This window comes from Talpa europaea (assembly GCF_964194135.1).
Source record: "Talpa europaea genome assembly, chromosome: X".
Taxonomy (NCBI): Eukaryota; Metazoa; Chordata; class Mammalia; order Eulipotyphla; family Talpidae; genus Talpa; species Talpa europaea.
In genome coordinates, this window is record NC_140081.1 from 3,536,539 (window position 1) to 3,554,556 (window position 18,018).

The 18,018-nt window shown below is 49.4% G+C and overlaps 1 protein-coding gene across 3 annotated transcripts; it reads left to right on the plus strand.

Moving 5' to 3' along the window:
• Positions 1-10,881: 10,881 nt before the first annotated feature.
• Positions 10,882-17,767, plus strand: HCCS (holocytochrome c synthase; the record flags this gene model as incomplete). Of its 3 annotated transcripts, none has more annotated exons than XM_084258466.1 (6): positions 10,882-10,996; positions 13,100-13,248; positions 14,928-15,076; positions 15,822-15,941; positions 17,086-17,172; positions 17,569-17,767. In XM_084258466.1, 6 exons carry the CDS (start codon positions 10,882-10,884, stop codon positions 17,765-17,767), a joined length of 819 nt encoding a protein of 272 aa, XP_084114592.1. The 3 variants fall into 3 exon arrangements, with proteins under 3 accessions (XP_084114592.1, XP_084114594.1, XP_084114593.1); XM_084258468.1 differs by having other exon boundaries at positions 14,946-15,076; XM_084258467.1 differs by having other exon boundaries at positions 13,109-13,248.
• Between the last annotated feature and the right edge of the window lie 251 nt (positions 17,768-18,018).

An 18,018-nucleotide genomic window follows, 5' to 3' on the forward strand; every position in this document is an offset into this window, starting at 1 on the left:
ACCACATGATCCGGCAATCCCACTTCTGAGTATTTATCTGCAGGAGAAAAAGCTATCTTTTCCTCCGTGTTCACTGCAGCACTATTAACAACAGCCAGTATTCACAAGACAGAAGCAGCCTAAGTGCCCACCAATGCACAAGTGAAGAAAGAAGTGTGGTATATATCTACAGTGGAATATTAGCCATAAAAAAGGACATCTTCCCATTTGACATAACATGAATGGACCTTAAAAGCACTATCTAAGTAAAACCAGTCAGACAGAGAAAGACAAGCACCATATGATCTCACTTCCATGTGCAATTAAAAAAAACAAAAACAAAACAAGCTCACAGAGAAGACTAACGGCTACCAGAGGCAGGGTCAGGGGTCATGAGTGGTGAAGGGGGTCAAAAGGCACAAACCTCCAGTCATAAAATAAATGAGCAATGGGGATATAATGTACAGCAGGGAAATGATAGTTAATAATATGTACCACATCTTTAAAAATTGCTAAAAGAGTAGATCTTAGAAGTTCTCCTCATAAGAGAAGGAAAAAAATTAACTATATGACAGGCAGAGTATGGTGATCATTTCACAATACTGAATCATGTTGTATACCTGAAAGGAATATTTTGTGCCAATCATACCTGAATTTTTAAAAATAGAAAAGACAAATGCTGCAATAGAAGAGTAATGAGAAGAAACTGATTTGCCAAATGGTCTCGAACTTTAACTGATGTGGTATATTGGTGTATTCACGGACACAACGTGGCTCAGAGTAGAGACCTAAAACAGATCCAAGTACACGTGGGAATCAGTGTCTTAATAATGAGGTGATATTGAAAATCTGTGCATGTGTGTAGGGGGCCCTGAGGGTGATTTATTGAAGACCGAGTCCTAGGGAAATTGTATAACTGGGAAAGAAAAGGGGAGAATTGGAGCTGTACCTTACTCCCTACAACAGGGTAAATTTCAAATATACCAATGATTAAACTTAAAAGTGAACTTTTTTTAAAAAATGTTAAAACTTCAAAGAATTTATTAAGGGCTGAAAAGAGAGTACTTTAGACTATGCCACAACACACAGAAACCATAAAAGAAAGACTATAAAATGAAGATGCATAAAAATAACTCAAATCAAAATTCACCACAATCGAAAACAAAAGAAAAATGAGGAACTGAAAAACAAATTTTGAACTCATTGTTATGAAGTGATTTGTGCCCCCTCCTGAATTCATGAGTGAAGTCCTTCCACCAGGAATGACAATATCAGGGACAGGGACAGGCTCTTTATTTAGGGAGGCAAGGTGAAACACGGTCCTAAGAGAGGGAGGGAGGGTCCTTCATCTGACAGGCCTGGTGTCCTTCTAGTTGAGACACCACAGTCACCCTCCGTGTGTGCACAGAAGAGGCCCAGTGAGGACAGAGGGAGAAAGCGATTCTCTGCAAGTCAGGAAGAGAGTTCTCACCAGAAACCAACTGACAGCACCTTGACCTTGGACTTCAGAACTGTGAGAAAATAAATGCCCATTGTTTAAACTACCTGGTCTATGTTATTTTGTGATGGTAGCCCAAGCAGTTGAATATGCTCATACTTTAGAAAAGGAACTAATTTCCTTCCAAGGTAAATAGTTCCTACAGGATCCATAACAAGAGTGATACTCTGTGTTGAAGAAGCTGTGGGGAAACATGCTCACTCATACATTCCTTGAGGGAAGTGTCAATTGCTACACCCACTGATCAGAGGTCATAAGGAAATGTCTATCAGAGATGAGAACCACTTCCCAGTGACCCAGTCATTTCTATTCTAGGTATTCCAGATGTAATCACACATGCAAGAAATGATATGTACAATGTTACTGTACTGTTTGTAATAGGAAGTATTGGAAACCGTCTAAATTTAGTCCCCTTAATAAAGGCACTAGTTACATAAGTTATATTAATCTGTACAATGGAATAGAGGACAACTATTACGTAAAGTACACTCTAGGTACAGGTACAGAAAATCTCCAAGATGTTTTAGCTGAAGAAGAACAATGGTAAGAATACTGCAGATTGCCATTTTGTAAAAACAAAACCAAAAACATGGTGGCAGAGAGAGAAGCACTGTTCTAGAGTATCCAACATAGTCTGCTGCGCTGGGAAGAGCCTGACTTAGCCTTTCAAAGTCAAGCAACATGATGGTTGCACAACGTCCTAAGTGTTGTACTCAGTGCTGCTGAGTTACACTTAACAGCATGTGTAAGGGAAAAAGTCACTTCAGAGGTCATCTCCCCCAGAGCTAAGGCCAGAGCAAAATACAATTTATTTTTGCTTCCGCAGAATCTTCATAAACGAACACGATAACTGAAATCATCTAAAGCTGCATTGCATTACCTAGAGCACTGGTAAGGCAGTGAATGACAGGGCCCACCCGCCCTAGCCTCTGAGCCTGGCTCTGGATCCAGAACATGGCAGGAGCTCAAGATGTGCTGGTCTGACAGCTTGTCCTACAGATGTCAGACCTGAGACTGCAACATCAACTTCTGCTGGGTTTCCAGCCTGCTGGCCTCCCCTGCAAATTGCAGACTTGGCAGACCCCGTAACTGTGGGAACCAATTCCTTAAAATAAACCTATGGGTGGATGGATGGATGGATGGATGGGGAGGGAGAGAGAGAAGAGAGAAATCTAAACTTTTGCCACATTCTATCTTGTAAATATTTGTACCAATAACTCTACATTTGAGCCTGTGTATCTTTGGGGTTTTATTGCATAAGGAGACCACACAATAAAATAATATCACAAACATCTGTACCTACTAGGATTCAAGAGTTAAAATATGAATTTTAATATCCCCCAAAGCATATTTCTTGGAAAACTGAGTTTGATGTGGTGGTGGTAGAGAGTGGTATGTCAACTTGTCTTTTGTGGCTTTAATTCTTCAATCCCACTTTAGAGTGAGGCCAAACCACTCAAGAGAGCTTCCCCTCCTTCCTCTACAGCAACTCATACCTCACCTTCTAGACTTTCCTTCCATTTTCAGTTCTCTCAATTTATTAATGCACAATAAGAAATAAAACTGCCAAAGCAGCAGCAATATATTTAGGCTGGCTAGTCAAGCATTCTCTTCCTTGTAGTGAAACCCAACGGAAGTCAGGAGATTCTTTGGTAAATATGGGAAAACAAAACAAGGGAAAAATAAAAACCTTGTAGGATGCCACCATTTATACTGGGGATTGGCCATCCAACCATAACTCACGATTTACTAACGATTTCTTCATCTGCCATCAATGCTCTTTTTCCTGAGCTTCAGCGCTGTGTTCTGAACTGCTTCCTGGCTGTCACTGCCCAATCCCTGGCCGCAACAGCTTAGTTCTCCAAACCACCTGCCATTTCTTTTTAACTCCCTCATTCTCACGGCTCCAGATTGGCCTTATGCAGTAAGATGGTGATTTCAGGAAACTATAGTTGTCTACCACATTCCTCGCTTTCAGAGAAAAATGTTGGAAGGTCCTTGAGTGTATTTTATACTTTCAAAGATGAAAGGCAATCCCAACACCTGCTGGAAATTTCATTAACACAACCCTATTGTTGCTCCATTTTCTTTCACTTTGGTGATTAGCAAACCAGACCCACTACTAACTGCTTCCACAGGGCCGAGAGAACGCAGGCTCCCAGTCCTCTAGGCAGGACTCGTGCGACGTTCCCTGCCCGGGTGGGTTGTAACCTGGGTACTCTGCATCGCTCCCCTCTGAGCAGTGCTCACTTCACTGCTACTAGCCATGGTCCCACCTTTTTTCAGTCCACCATGTTAAATCAGGTCACCCAGAAGGGCCCACTTGCAGCAACAACTGGTTTGATAATCTAATTACAAAAACTCAAAAATAATAATACAAACTCAATAAAAATAATAGTTTACTACTCAAAACTAACCTTCTCCCCTCCCCATAAATGACTGTTATGTTGGTTTGGGGTGGAAAGCAGGGGAAATAAGTTAAATTGTTCCAATGTAGATGCGTAGTGTACACACAACATGCATGCACACATCCGCACACACATGTACTATACTAGCTGGTCTGAGGAGACTGGAGCTTCTGCCCTAGCTGCCAGACATTACCGGCAGCCAGCTCTGACTCTGGTGTGCCTAGAACAGGGTTTCCCCACCTTGGCACTACTGACATTTGAAGTTGGATCTGCTTGAGAGCTTCCTGTGCATTGGGGAAGCAGCACCTGTGTCCTCATCCTACAGTTTTCAAAAAAATTATAAAAGAGAATTATGGTAGATATGAGGAATTTGGGGGGGAGGGGAATTATGGAGGAACAGTAAAATGTGAAGGAATTAGTGGAGTTGTGGGAGAAACATGTAATTGTGGGAAAGAGCAGAGAATTATAGGCGGGAAAGAGCAGAGAATTATGGATGCGAAAGAATTGTGGAAGAGAATAAAAACTATAGGAGAAAATTTAATCATGAAAAAGAGAAGAGAAAGAATTATGGAAGAGACCAGGCATTGTGGCAGAAAAGAAAGAATTATGGGAAAGAAGAGAGAATTGCGAAAGAATGGAAAATTATGAGACAAAATGGAGAATTAAAGAGAAATAAAGAATTGTGAGAGAAATACAGAATATTTCAAAATAAGATGAAACTGTTGGTGAGACGGAATTGTGAGAAAGATGGAATTATGGGGCAGACAGGTAACTGGAAAAGAGTAGAGCATAATAGGAAAAAAGACATGTGGGTGACACAAGGACTTTGGGGAAAGAACAGGGAACACTGAGGGGGAATAAAAATTGTGGGACAAAAGGAATTCTGGAAAGAACAAATTATGGGAGAGATGAAGAATTGTAAGCCAAGACAGACTTATGGGAGAGAATTGAGGATTGGGGCAGAAAGACGATTACAGGAAACAAAGGACTGTGGGAGAGATGGACGACTATTGGTAAAAATGGTGCACTGTAGGGAAAAAAGTGTTGTGGCAAACCTGAGCAATTCGAGAAAGAACAGAAACTCATTTGAGAAACCAGGACTTGTGGGAGAGGAAGGAGCATTGTGGGAATATCAGAGTAGAGCATTGGGGGAGACAGTGAAGCATTGTGGATAAGGCAGAGAACTGTGGGAAACAAAGGAAATTCTGAAAAAAAACATCATGGGAGGAGTGAGGAATTGTGGGAGAAATTGGAGCATTGTGGGAATAATAGAGCACTGTGGGAGCAGAGGGCATTGTTGGAGAGAGTGAAGCATTGTGGGTAAAGCAGATAAATGTGGGAAACAAAAGGAATTATGGGTAAAACAGGGCCTCACGGGGTGGGGGGAAGGAGGAATTGTGGGAGTGAACAGAACATTATGGGAGGAACAGAGCATTGTGGGAGAAGAGAGAATTGTGGGAAATGAGGAATTCTGGGAAAAACAGACTCATGGGAGGAATGCAGAATTGTGGGAGAATGGAGCACTGTGGGAAGAACAGAGCATTATGGGAGCAGAGGGCACTGTGGGAGAGTAAAGCACTGTGGGTAAAGCAGAGACTTGTGGGAAATGAGAGGAATTCTGGGAAAAAACAGAGACTCATGGGAGGAATGCAGAATTGTGGGAGAATGGAGCACTGTGGGAAAGAACAGAGCATTGTGGGAGCAGAGGGCATTGTGGGAGAGAGTGAAGCATTGTGGGTAAAGCAGAGACTTGTGGGAAACAAGAGGAATTCTGGGAAAAAGGAGGTATTGTGGGAGAAAATGGAGCATTGTGGGAGAAGAGGGCATTGGAGTAAAGCAGAGAATTGTGGGAATCAAGAGGCATTCAGGAAAAACACAGAGACACATGGGAGGAATGCAGAATTGTGGGAGAATGGAGCACTGTTGGGAGAACAGAGCACTGTTGGGTGAACAGCGTGTTGTGGGAGCAGAGGGCATTGTGGGAGAGAGTGAAGCATTGTGCATAAAGCAGAGAATTGTGGGAAACAAAAGGAATTCTAGGAAAAACAGGCCTCATGAGAAAAGAAGAAATTATGGGAGAATGGAGCACTGTGGGACTAACAGAGCACTGTGGGAACAGAGGGCACTGTGAGAGAGAGTGAAGCATTGTGGGTAAGGCAAGGAATTGTGAGAAACAAGAGGAATTCTGGGAAGAAACAACATGGGAGGAAGGAGGAATTGTGGGAGAGACTGGACCATTATGGAAAGAACAGAGCATTGTGGGAAAGATGGAGGAGCACTGTGGGAAAGGCAGAGAACTGTGGGAAATAGGAGCTCTGGGCAGCCCAGAGCATCATGGGACAAAAGAATATTCTGAGAAAACAGAATCATGGGAATTTGAGGAAGTCTGGGTAAGAACAGAGAATCATGGACGACAAGAGGACTCATGAGAAACAACAGGGAATCATGGGACAGCCTGGGAATTTTAAGTGTGGTAGGATAAATGTGGAGGGCACAAGAAATGAATTGGTAGCAAAGGGAAAATTTCAATTTTAAGAGAAATAAAATAGGCCATTTGCGAGAGAACAAGTAGTCGTGAGAGAAAAGGGAGTATTATGGGAGAAGAAAGAAATGTGAGATAAATGGGGAGTCGAGGGAGAAAATAAAGTATTATGGGAGGGGCAGGGACCAGTGGAAAAAACAGAACTGTGGGAAAGGAGGAAAATTCTAGGAAAGAACAGATAATTGCTGGAGAGATGGCGATCTGTGAAAGAGAATAAAGCATAGTGGGAAATAACCGAATTGTGAAAGACAAAGGGAATCTTGAAAACAGTAAATTCCGGGAGAAAGGGAGAATTATCGGAGAATGGAACATTATGGGACAATCAGGCGACTGTGGAGAGAATGGGGCACGATGGAAAGGAGCAGAACTGTGCAGGTGACAGGGAATTGTGGGCATGACGGAGGTGAAAAAGGAGAATGAAGAAACAGACCAATATGAGTGAGAACAAAGGATTGTGGGAGCAAGGATAGTATTAGGGAGAGGAGAGACTTGTGAGGTATGGTAGGTGTTGAGGGAAAGAATAAAGAGTTTTGGGTGGGAGTGGTGGGGGATAAACAATCGTAGACATTGTACGGAACCACCAAAGCCCCCCAAAAGCCAAAGACCTCTTGAGGAAGAACAAAGCTGAGGACTTTGTAGTCCTTGACTTCAACGTATAGCACAAAACTATAGTAATACAAACACCACATCGGCTTTAACACAGAGACGTAGATCCGTGTAACAGTCCGCGAGTAAACCCACCCTATAATGCCAATCAGCTTGTGACAGACGCGCCCAGACCACACCATGGAAAAGAGACATATCAAGGGTCAGGCCAATGAGAGCAGAGGGCACATCTTTTCAGGCCATTGGAAAAAAGAAAAGATGTTAAAAATATCGAGCTAGAAAATAAATAAATGATATTTATATTTTTTAATATTGAGAAAGAGAAAAGAAATGACAGCAACGGCAATGGTGGAAACTAGAAGACCACGAAGCCACCAATGACTATTCTGAGGGAGCTTCTCAACCCAGAACTGTACACCCAAACCGTGAATCAAGTGGCACGATAAAACACACACGTGTCCTGATTTCCAAGACTTCAAAACCCAGCATGTTCCGAAAACGATGCACAGCCGACGCCAGGGACACCTGGAGCCAGAGAGTCACTGCAGGGGGGGGGTGGGCTGGAAGCAGTCCCAGAAAGACACCCGCGGAGTCATTTCCCAACAGTCCTGAGAAGAAGAGGCAGAGGGGAGGGGCTTATCCAGGCGTGAGGTCTCCAAGGCAAAACAATGAAACGCACGGAGCCCTTGATAGGTTTGAAGGCATCAAGAGGAATGACCGGGAATGTAGGGAATGTAGGGAATGTAGGGATCATCACTCGTCACAAGGCCAACAGGGGGAAACAAGGCGAGTATTACATTCGAGCAAAAAATTATACCAGAAAAAACCACCTGTCATCACGAATATTTGCACAGTCAGATTAATGCAAATACTAAACTGTGGTTTATCTATAGTTCGATTTTAACTACGGGCACGGGGAGGGGCTTGTCTGTTTTTGGGGTGCACGTTTGCGCTGGCAGGTTGCTTGCAATGTGCAGGTAAAAGCTAGAAGCAACGGAGAGCAGTGAGTCTTTGCCTTTGGAGACTGGGAACTGTGCCCCCCAGTCTTCTTGCCCACCCACGACTACACCTGTAAACACCCTGCTTCAGTAGCTCCCTCTCTAGGAAGCTCCCTCCTCCCTTGTTCTCTTCTAGCCACTTCCTGCACGCCCCTCTGCATAGCCACTTCTTCCTTTCGGCCCCAGAAGAGTCTGCCCATGCAGGTTCACCGATGCGAAAACAATGTGTAACTCCTGTTTGCTCACCTGTCTTCCATCACCCAGGACGGTTCTTCCTCTTCCCTCTGCGCTCTCGGGAAGGCTGGGAAGAACAAGTATGTTCTCAGAATAATGTATTTTCCATGCATGAGACAAAATACAAGAAATCACAAGAAGAACCAACTATATTGAAATACAGTTATCGACATGTTAAAAAACAATGCTTGCAGAACCTGGACGGGTAAAAGCCAGGCTCCCTGGGAAGCAGACACTGATGTCACGCAGCTTTCCAAATGCCATCTTGACCCAGTTTCCAGGCCCTGGCTAGAGGCTGGTCAGTTCCCCTTCACAAGCAGCTAAGGGTACACTCCCTAACCATGTCCCTTACTGGGTCCTCATACTCTGGGCCACTATGCCCCTGTCGCAATGGCCTCAGAGCCAGGCACCTGGGGACAGCCCTTGCTGCAGAGCCTGCTGAAATTGTTCAAATTAGTCCATTCTAAACCTTCCCATGGAAACCTCAATGTAGCTCTGGCGCACCTCACCCCCTTCCCCCTGCACCTGCCGTGGATGCCAGCGCCTCTCCTGTGGGCCCCTGCTGTCATGTGCACCCCCTCCCTTGGGTCCTGGAGGTATAAGAGATTATCTTGCCAGTGGCATTCACTTCCTGGTCTGTCAGTCTTCACAAGCCTAAATAATGATTAAACTTATTAACACAGTCAATTCCCAAGATTTGGGCCTGGGAGAGAGCAATGTGAAAAGGCCTGGCCAGCGTGAACGAAGGGGGGTGAGCTGTGATGCTGTGGGAGTCTCCGCTGACCCTATAAGAGCTCGGAAAGGAGGTGACCCCTTGAGGCCAGGGGCCCGGACTGCTGGTCCGTGGCAGGGAGCAGTCATCAGCTGCCGCCTGCCCCGAGAGGGTCCGGACATTTCTTGAAGAGTGAGTCGGCCCAGAACCGTCAGCTGCCAAGGCCCCAGCCTCCTGGGAGGGGCCGACCGGCCCTGAAGGGGCCTCCAGACAAACGTCACAGACCCAGTAGGTGACACAGACAGAACACGTCTTTGTGAGCACTCTAAGTAACAAGACGCAAGTCTCCTGACCCAGAAGGAGCGATGAGCAATGTTGAGACAGAAAGTATCGCATGTGCCGGCGTGGCTCTGGGATTTCTGTTAGTGCCGCCTACAGTGGACCCTGTGTGTTTGCGGCTTCCGCACTGGCGGACTCAGCCCACCTCAGAGGGAAATCGGGCTGTGTAGCCATCGTTAGGCCTAGGCGGTGAGGCCCGGGGGGCGTGTACAGTCCTTACTTCTCACTCCCTGCACAACACAGTAGGGCCCCCATTGGCCCAGCATCTCGCCTAGAGGCCGACGAAGGCACCGCCCTCTTATCTGGGGCGACCGCTCCTGCGTGCTCGGCATCAGCGCAGGCCAGGGGTGTCTGGAGGGCTGGCGCTGCAGCACCTGCCGCCTGCGCCCTGATGGAAGGAGAGAGTGGGCGGGCGTGAGCGGGGAGTGAGCAAACACACCTGCAAGCGCGCACACCCAGCCAAGAGGGCCTTGAGGGCCGCGAGCTTGCAGTGTTCACTTTGGGAGCTCCAGAGTCGCCCTCGGTTCTGCACACGCCCTGCAGTTTCGGGAGCCGCGCCCATGTACACTGCCCGGGACACAGTGTGCACGAGCAACGTAAACACTCCTGCAAAGCAGGCCCTCGGAGGCTCGAGGCAGGGGTCGCACAGAGCCTCACCCTCTGGAAGCCGGAGCCGCGGCCTCGGCGCTCCCGCCCGGGCTCGGCCTGGGGGCGGGACCCGGAGGTCGGGTCGAGAGCGGATTGGCCGAGGCGGATGGGGGCGGGGCCTCTCCTGGGCGAGGGCCGAAAGCTCCGTCTCTGGTGCCGGCGCCCCGCCTCCCGCGCGCCAGGAAGCCCCGCCTCCCGCGCGGCAGGAAGTCCCGCCTTCGGAAGGGGAAGTAGTGGCGGCCGAGAGCGCTGGCCGTGACCCGGCCGGCAGCGGTGACCCAGCGAGGGGGAGGCGGCGGCGCATCGCTGCCGCTGCAGGCTCGAGTGCTGTGAGAGGCGGAGCCGCCGTCGGAGCAGCCAGGCACAGCAGTCAGGTGCCGAGGGGCTGGCCGGCTGGGGCCGCTGGGCTCTGGGGGCTGGAGCAGGTGGGACGCGCAGGGAAGGTGCAAAGAAGACGGGCGGCGCCCTGCCCTCACCGTCCTTCGAATCCCTTATCCGACTAGGTCCCCGACCCGATCCGCAGCCCCTCTCTAAGCCCCGGGGCGGGGGTTGTGGGGAGTCTGGACGCCTGGGCCTCCCTTCTCCCATCACGCCCTTAGCACCCCTCCATCCCTCCCTGGCGGCCTACACCCCGTCGCTGGGATGTGGCTACTCAGAGATCTCACCTCACAGCCTTAGAGACGTGCCCCCGAAGGATGGTGTAGATTTGGGTCCTGTATTACCCAAAAGAGGGAATATGGTAAGGCTGCCCCTCGACGTGACTATCCTGCCCATAAGGGTGACAAGGAGAAGGACAAGGCTTGGCGAGACTAAGCTATCAGGGGAGAAGTGGGAGCCCAGGCGTCAGCAGTCACCCCTGTCTTTGCTTTGCTACGTGTGAATTTAGACTGTTTGGATTGCACACCGCGACTTCGGCCATGGGTTTGTCTGCATCTACCCCTGCTGTTGCAGTTCAGACTGCAAGTGCTTCCGACGACGGTCAGACAGCATCCCCGCCCTCCGGATGTCCAATGCATGAAGGGAAAACAAAAGGTAATCCCCCTTTGTCCAGAAAATGAAGCGAATTTGTCTTTAAGGAAGAGGCAGCATACATTAGCAGGGGCTAATGTAAAAGGGTATTAGTGAGGCTTCTAGCCTGGGCGTGAGGAGACCTGGGGTGGGTCTCGGGAGGCACATGACTGTAGATGGTTACTTCTCTGAGTCTTACCCCATCATCTGTAAGATGAGATAAGCCTGAGAGCCAGTGACTGGTCCGCTGGTGAGCTCCCACCCCCACACTTTACCTGTGTCTCCTTCAGCGGTTGTCGACCTCAGGGGTATTCATCTGTGTAAAAATAAGCCCGCTCCCGGTGCATTTGCTCCTCGTTCTTGAGGGGTAGAGGCCACAATGGAAGACCCGCTTTCATTTTGAAGCGATTCACATCTGCTTAGATTGTTCATGTAAAAGTCTGGTCTGAAACAGGCTGACATGTGACTTCTTGTTTCAAGACCTGGAGGGAGGAACCAACTCACCTTGCTTCCTGAGGGCTGATACTTCCTTGCCTTGTAGTCCTGCATTCCCATGCTCAGTCAGCAAGAACTCACCTGCTGCCCGCTGGTGCCAAGCACTGGTGGGTACTGTTTGTTTTTGCACTGAGACAACAGTAGCATATATAACAGACAGGAATTCTTTGCCTAATGGAGCTCACGTGTTCATGGTCATAATCCTGTGATTTGTTTTCTCATGCTTATAGTTAGGAAATTAACAAATCACACAGTTGTTAAGTGGCAAAGGCAGTGAAGATTCTATGACCTTGAACAAGGACAGATCCACACCCTTCCAGGGGTTTCTCCATACAGGAAGAGACAAGCCAGATTCAGATGAAGCAGGTGTCTGCCAGTTCTGAGCGTCCCCAGGGGTGGTCACAAAGCCCTCTTTCTGGTTTAATTTCATTTGCTGTGCACTCTCATCCAGACTCACTCGTAGGCGACTGAAGGGGCTACTGGCTATATAATATGAAGAACGTAAAGTAGTTTCTTTCCAACACCCAGCTCGGACCAGTGGCTGAAGGCTTGGCACTTTGAATGGCAGTGAGAGGAGGTAGAGCAAGTCCCCCTGCATGCAAAGGGGACAGATGACTCTAGGGAGTGCGGGGCTGGGAGGAGAAGCAGAGGAAAGGGGCTGGTCTTCGCGTGTAGGGCACCCAGCATGCTGTGCAGTCCTGGCCTTGCTGCTGCTGCCTCAGACAAGGATCCCATTACCAGCAGCTGTCTTCCTGGGCCGAGGTTCTCCTGACACCTGCCCCTTTCCTGAGTCTTAGACCTGCCTCACAGGCCCCACACTTGCTTGCAGCAGCCCCAGGCTCCTTGGACCTTGACTGCCCTTCCTGCTGCAGCTCTTAGAGGGGTCAGCCCTTCCCCCTGAAGTGGCATCAGGACCCAGGTGGAGTGTGGAACATTCCCTTTACTTCTGCCTTTTCCTGCCATGCTCTTGCTACCAACAGATGGGGGAGAACCTGGGCTAGGGTTTCCTGTGCCTTGTCTTACTTGCGGAGCACAGCACAAGCAGGGTGGCATTCAGACTTGTCTCTACGAGCCTTTTTGAGTGGTCCCCTGCTCACGGTCATCTGTCCCCAGTACCCGAGAGGAGGCAGCAGTAACCAAAGCTGGGACTCTTTGTCCTGACTGGGCCTGGGGCTTGTGTGGAACTGGTGAGCAGAGTCAGGGATACCCAATGAAATGTACCCACCCCCCCCCCAACCCACACACACACACTTAGCTTCCTCCGTACTGGCTCACAGCTGCGAGTCCAGGCAGGAAACTTCAGCCCGTTACTAAACCCAGGGCATGAACAATCCATTCTCTTGAAAATATTAAGGTTGTGGGGTGGGGGGTGTTTTTGCTGGGGGCATGACATGGTAAGAGAATGAGCTCTCCTTTGTCTTTCAAGCCAAAGGGAAAGTAAATTCATAGGCCCTTCTGCTGGTCTTCAGGGTGTGAGCAGGGTAGCTAGCTCAGCTCCTGGCAGCCTGAAACAGTGGAGAGCTGACTTGCCTGTAGTGGGGCCACTGGGCTGAAGTGCAGCTCCTTAGGGCCCGGATGAGAGAGCCAGGTGTCTTGCCTCTGTGGTCATGCTGTTCTTCTGCTTGATTCCAGGCTGTCCAGTGAGCGCAGCACCGTCTCAGTCAGCCTGGGAGCACAAAGCTAACTCTGTGCCTGCCCACCAAGAGCGCGCCTACGAGTACGTGGAGTGCCCCGTTACAGGCGCCGTGGCTGAGAATACGAACCTAGATCCTTCTAATCTGGTAATCTGCACTCGGCCCCCACTTCCTGGAACTTGTTATGCAGAGATGCTTTTATAGACACTCAAGACAAACTGCAGACCGCTAGGACTGTCTCCTGTCCTCTAAAAACCAAGACATTCCATCAGAGAAAAAAATTCTAGAACACCTTTCTCAGTGTAGTTTCAGAGAGCACCCGAGGAAGAAGCAGTGACCAGCAAGTGCCCGAGTAGGTTGAGGGGGAATACGCCAGGCCAAAGGCGTGTTTCCCTTTGGGCTAGAGGTGCTAAGTGCTAAGCGGGAGATCCCACATGCGCACACACGGGCAAACACACAAATACCATAGCTTCTGGACAGCAGACATTTACATTTGTTAACATATGGTACACACACTGCACTGTATGTGCGCGTGTCCTGTAACGTGTGTAAGTATCACCTGCATGTTTTCGGCCAAAAGCTGCAGTTCGTGGTACCGGTCGCTACCTTTTCTCATTTATTCCTTCAGTATATAGCAGGCTAGGAACGAAATCTGTAAACTCTTAATGATGTGATGGTTTTACCAACTACTTTTTTTTTATTTAAATAATAAATTTTATTTTTATATTCCCCCATACAATTGCAAACCCCCTATTCTGACCCCAATCCCTCCCCTCCCGCCCCACCCCCCAAAAAGTGTCTCTGGTTCATAGTTTTTTGTTGATTTTGATTTTCACTTTCTTATATTCATTTTCCTGGTCCCTTATTTAAGTTTTCTAGATTCCTGCTATGAGTGAGACCATCTGGTATTTTTCTTTTTCCTTTTGGCTTATTTCACTGAGCATGATCCCTTCCATATGATCCAGCAATTCCACTCCTAGGTATTTACCCAAAGGACACAGAAACATCCATTCCAAAGAGCACCTGCACCCCTATGTTTAGAGCAGCACTGTTTACAATAGCTAAGCTTTGGAAACAGCCCAAATGCCAAAAAATAGATGACTGGATCAAGAAGATGTGGTACATATATACCATGGAATATTACTCAGCATTCAAAAAAGATAAACACATGCAATTTGCAGCAACATGGATGGCGCTGGAAGGGATTTACCAACTACTTTTTAGGACCAGAGATTCTTAGCATGAAAAGATGCCAACTATAGCAACTTCTCCCAAGAACATATGCCAGCCTCCTGGCATCAGGAGACATGAATAAAACAAGGTGGATGGAGAAATTGGGGACTGGGGGATCCGCACTGGGGTCTTCTGATAACAAAATTTCTGAGAATAGAGACTCGATTTTATTTGCTGTGCTTTTATTTATTAGCACCTAGGCCAAAGCCTGCCGTGTATCACTAAATAAACAGGAATGACGTGACAGCACGTCAGGCTTGCAGTTTCCTCCTCTGCCTTTCAGTTCTCGCGTGTGTACAGATCCTGTATCTGTAGCTAAGCTAACGGATGATGGCTTCTTCTTACTCCCTGAGGAGAAAGACAGCAGACATTTAACCGTAATGTGTAGTTACCACAGGGAGAACTTACACAACAGGGAAGAGCCTCTTCAGTGCTCTGTCTTCAGAACAGCCCAATCATCTGAGGGGTCTGAAATGCCACTGGTGTAATGGGGCATGCGTGACGGGTTGCTTGCCGGGAAGTGGTTCGTGTCATGCCTGTGTCTACTTTAGACATTTCCACCATTAAAACCAAACTCCACCTATTTTATTTAGATGCCGCCTCCTAATCAGACACCAGCCCCCGATCAGCCATTTGCACTGTCCACTGCCAGAGAGGAGTCATCCATCCCCAGGGCGGATTCAGAGAAAAAGTGGGTGTACCCTTCAGAACAGATGTTCTGGAATGCAATGTTAAAGAAGGGGTAAGTGTGTGAGCATTTTCAGGGGAATACAAATTTGCTCATCAGATTTATCTAACAGTTACATGTTAAACAGATTGTTATCGCCCAAATACACAGCAAGTTTATATAAGTTAATCACTTTGTAACAAGCAACTGCCAGGAATGTAAGTGCCAGTGTATTGCTTGGGACTCTCCAGAGAAACAACCAACGGGACTTGTGTAACTTTGTACATGAGACTTATTTTAAGGAGTCAGCTGACACTGTTACAGAAGCCGAGAAGCCCCAGCATCTCCAGGCACTAGCTGAGGACCAGGAGACCCAGGCAGAGCCCGCATTTTAGTGCGAGGGCAGGAGAATCCCAGTGTCCCAGCTGGAAGGCAGGTGGGGGGCTCCCGCTGATGCAGCCTTTCTGTTCTAGCACACCAGGGCAAGCCACCTCACTCGGTGCTCCTGTTCACGTGTTCATGGCGCCCAGAGTGGCGCCTGACCCCATGTCTGAGTATCCTGTGGCCCGTCAGGTTGACCACAAATATGAACCCATTTCAGGATAACTCAGGAAAAATTTTTGGAAAGACGCTCTTGGATAAACTACTTGGAGGCAGTTAGGGAGTCACGCACCAGTGGTGCCCACTGAAAACATGTCATGTCAACATGGCCTAGGCCTTGAGAGATGCATGGCGGATTGTGGACTCACTGACGTGGGCAAGTGGATTCGCTTCGTGGCATTGTTGGCAGCTGTCATCTCGAGCACACGTTCTCCCCTAGGTGGAAGTGGAAGGAGGAGGATATTAGCCAGAAGGACATGTATAACATCATTCGGATCCACAATCAGAATAACGAGCAGGCGTGGAAGGAGATTTTGAAGTGGGAAGCCCTCCATGCCGAGTAAGTATATGCGGGACCTTTAAAACGCGTCCTCCCAGCGTCTCCCCCTCTCCCTGACCCACGACCAGCTGCAGCCACAGCGTCTGCAGCGACTGACGCCGAAGGCTGCCCACTGGTGACTCGTGGCGGGACTGGCGCAGAAGAGGAGAGGAGAGGAAACCCGTCAGTGTCAGCTCCCTTTCCAGTCAGCGGCCAGTTTCATCAGAATGAAGTCAGCCTTTTAGAAGCGCATGCCCCCGTCTGGGTTCAGGCTACTTCTGTGACCCCTTGACAAGAGATGCTAATGAGCTTTTCCCAAAAAGGAGACCAAGAGTGCTTCCCCTGGGGTCCTTTGCACTTGCCTGGTGTCTCCCTCCCACCTCCTTCGAGACCCCCAGCAAGGCTGAAGCCTGTCTGACCAAGACAGCAGCTCGCCAGAGGGGCCCTCCAGCATGTGCCACTGCCCCTGCATCGGGCACGGCTCACGGGGGCGTGCTGTCCCCAGAGGTGGGGCGTGGGTAGCTGGCACCTGGTAAGCCCTCACCAAGGGTCTGCGGAGAGGAGGAGCAGGTTTTCTAGCAGGGACCTTGCCTCCTGGCCCCCCGCGTCGTCGGCCAGCACTGGCCTTCCTGCAGGACGGCGCTCGTCGCGGGCTGCAGTGAAGGGAGAGTCCAGTCTCCCTCCGGCCGAGAGAGAATGCTCTTATGCGGTGCTGCCGGGCAGGTTATGCTTTGGGCCTGGGGTGCTAACACCTTTTGTATGGAAATTTTGTTACCATATTCCGATCCAAAGTGATCTACCAAATTACCGAATGGAACACCCTACTTCCAGATAGCAGGGCATCCTGGGTAAGATGCTGCTATCTGAAAAGTCCCAGCTGCTCTAGGCTGAGGAGGGCGCCGCCCAGGCCTCATCTTTGCCGGGACTGTGCCTCGGCCATGCGCCCGGGGAGGGCCCTGGTCCCCAGCTGCACGCTGGAAGGTGGGGGCAGTGGAACATGCCTTCCCGGGCAGAATAAAGGCCTGGGACCAGTAGGGCTGTTTCTTGGAATTGTTCTCCAGGCCCCTCCCTGCGCGGGGACGCTGCATCTCTTACTGAGAAATGCAGCACGCGGTGTGCAGAGGCAAGAGAGCTCACGCCGGCTTTCCTGATTTGGCATTTCTAGGGAGTGCCCTTGTGGGCCCTCGCTGGTCCGGTTCGGAGGTAAATCGAAAGAGTATTCACCACGGGCAAGATTTCGCTCCTGGATGGGGTGAGTGGCAGCACACGTGTTAGCTCACAGCAGGGGCGGCTTTCTCTTGGCAGGCAAACCCAACAGCCTCAGAGCAACTGTGCCTTCTTCCAGAATGTTCCAGCACCTGCCTTCCAGTACTCCTGCCCCCGCACTTTTCCACAGGGTGGGGGGCAGATGGGCATGTCTGGGGGTGGCTTCCCAGCTAGTCCTGTGCGGTGGGGTTGAGCTGTCTTCTGTGAGGATAGGAGCTGGCCCACCCTGGTCTGGACCTATCAACATGGGGCTTTGCCCCCACGTATCCCCAGCCTGGGAGCAGGTGTTACCAGGCGCTGCTGCTCGGCCTTTCTCACTACTTCCATGGAAGCCAAAGGCACCGCCAAGCCTTCAGTGCTCACTCGCATGTTTTTGTTCCAGGTATGAGTTGCCTTTCGACAGGCACGACTGGATCGTCAACCGCTGCGGGACAGAAGTCAGGTATGTCATCGACTACTACGACGGCGGCGAAGTCAACAAGGACTATCAGTTCACCATCCTGGACGTGCGGCCGGCCCTGGACTCGCTGTCGGCCGTGTGGGACAGGATGAAGGTGGCCTGGTGGCGCTGGACTTCGTAGCCAGTGCTTTGTCGGAGATGGGAAAATACCAGCTATTTTTCTGCAGAGCCATACATTAAACTATTTTCCCCCAAAGTGACTTGCACGCCTGGTGTCGTGGGAACGTCAGGTGGGTGATGGCACCGTGTTCATATTCCTTAGCGAATGGAGACCAGGCATGCCCTCCAGGCCCCGCTTTGCCCCTGGCAGTTAAGAGCAACTCGTTTAAGTTTCCTGCCCTCCCAGCCGAGTGGGCAGCAGTCCTGAAATTT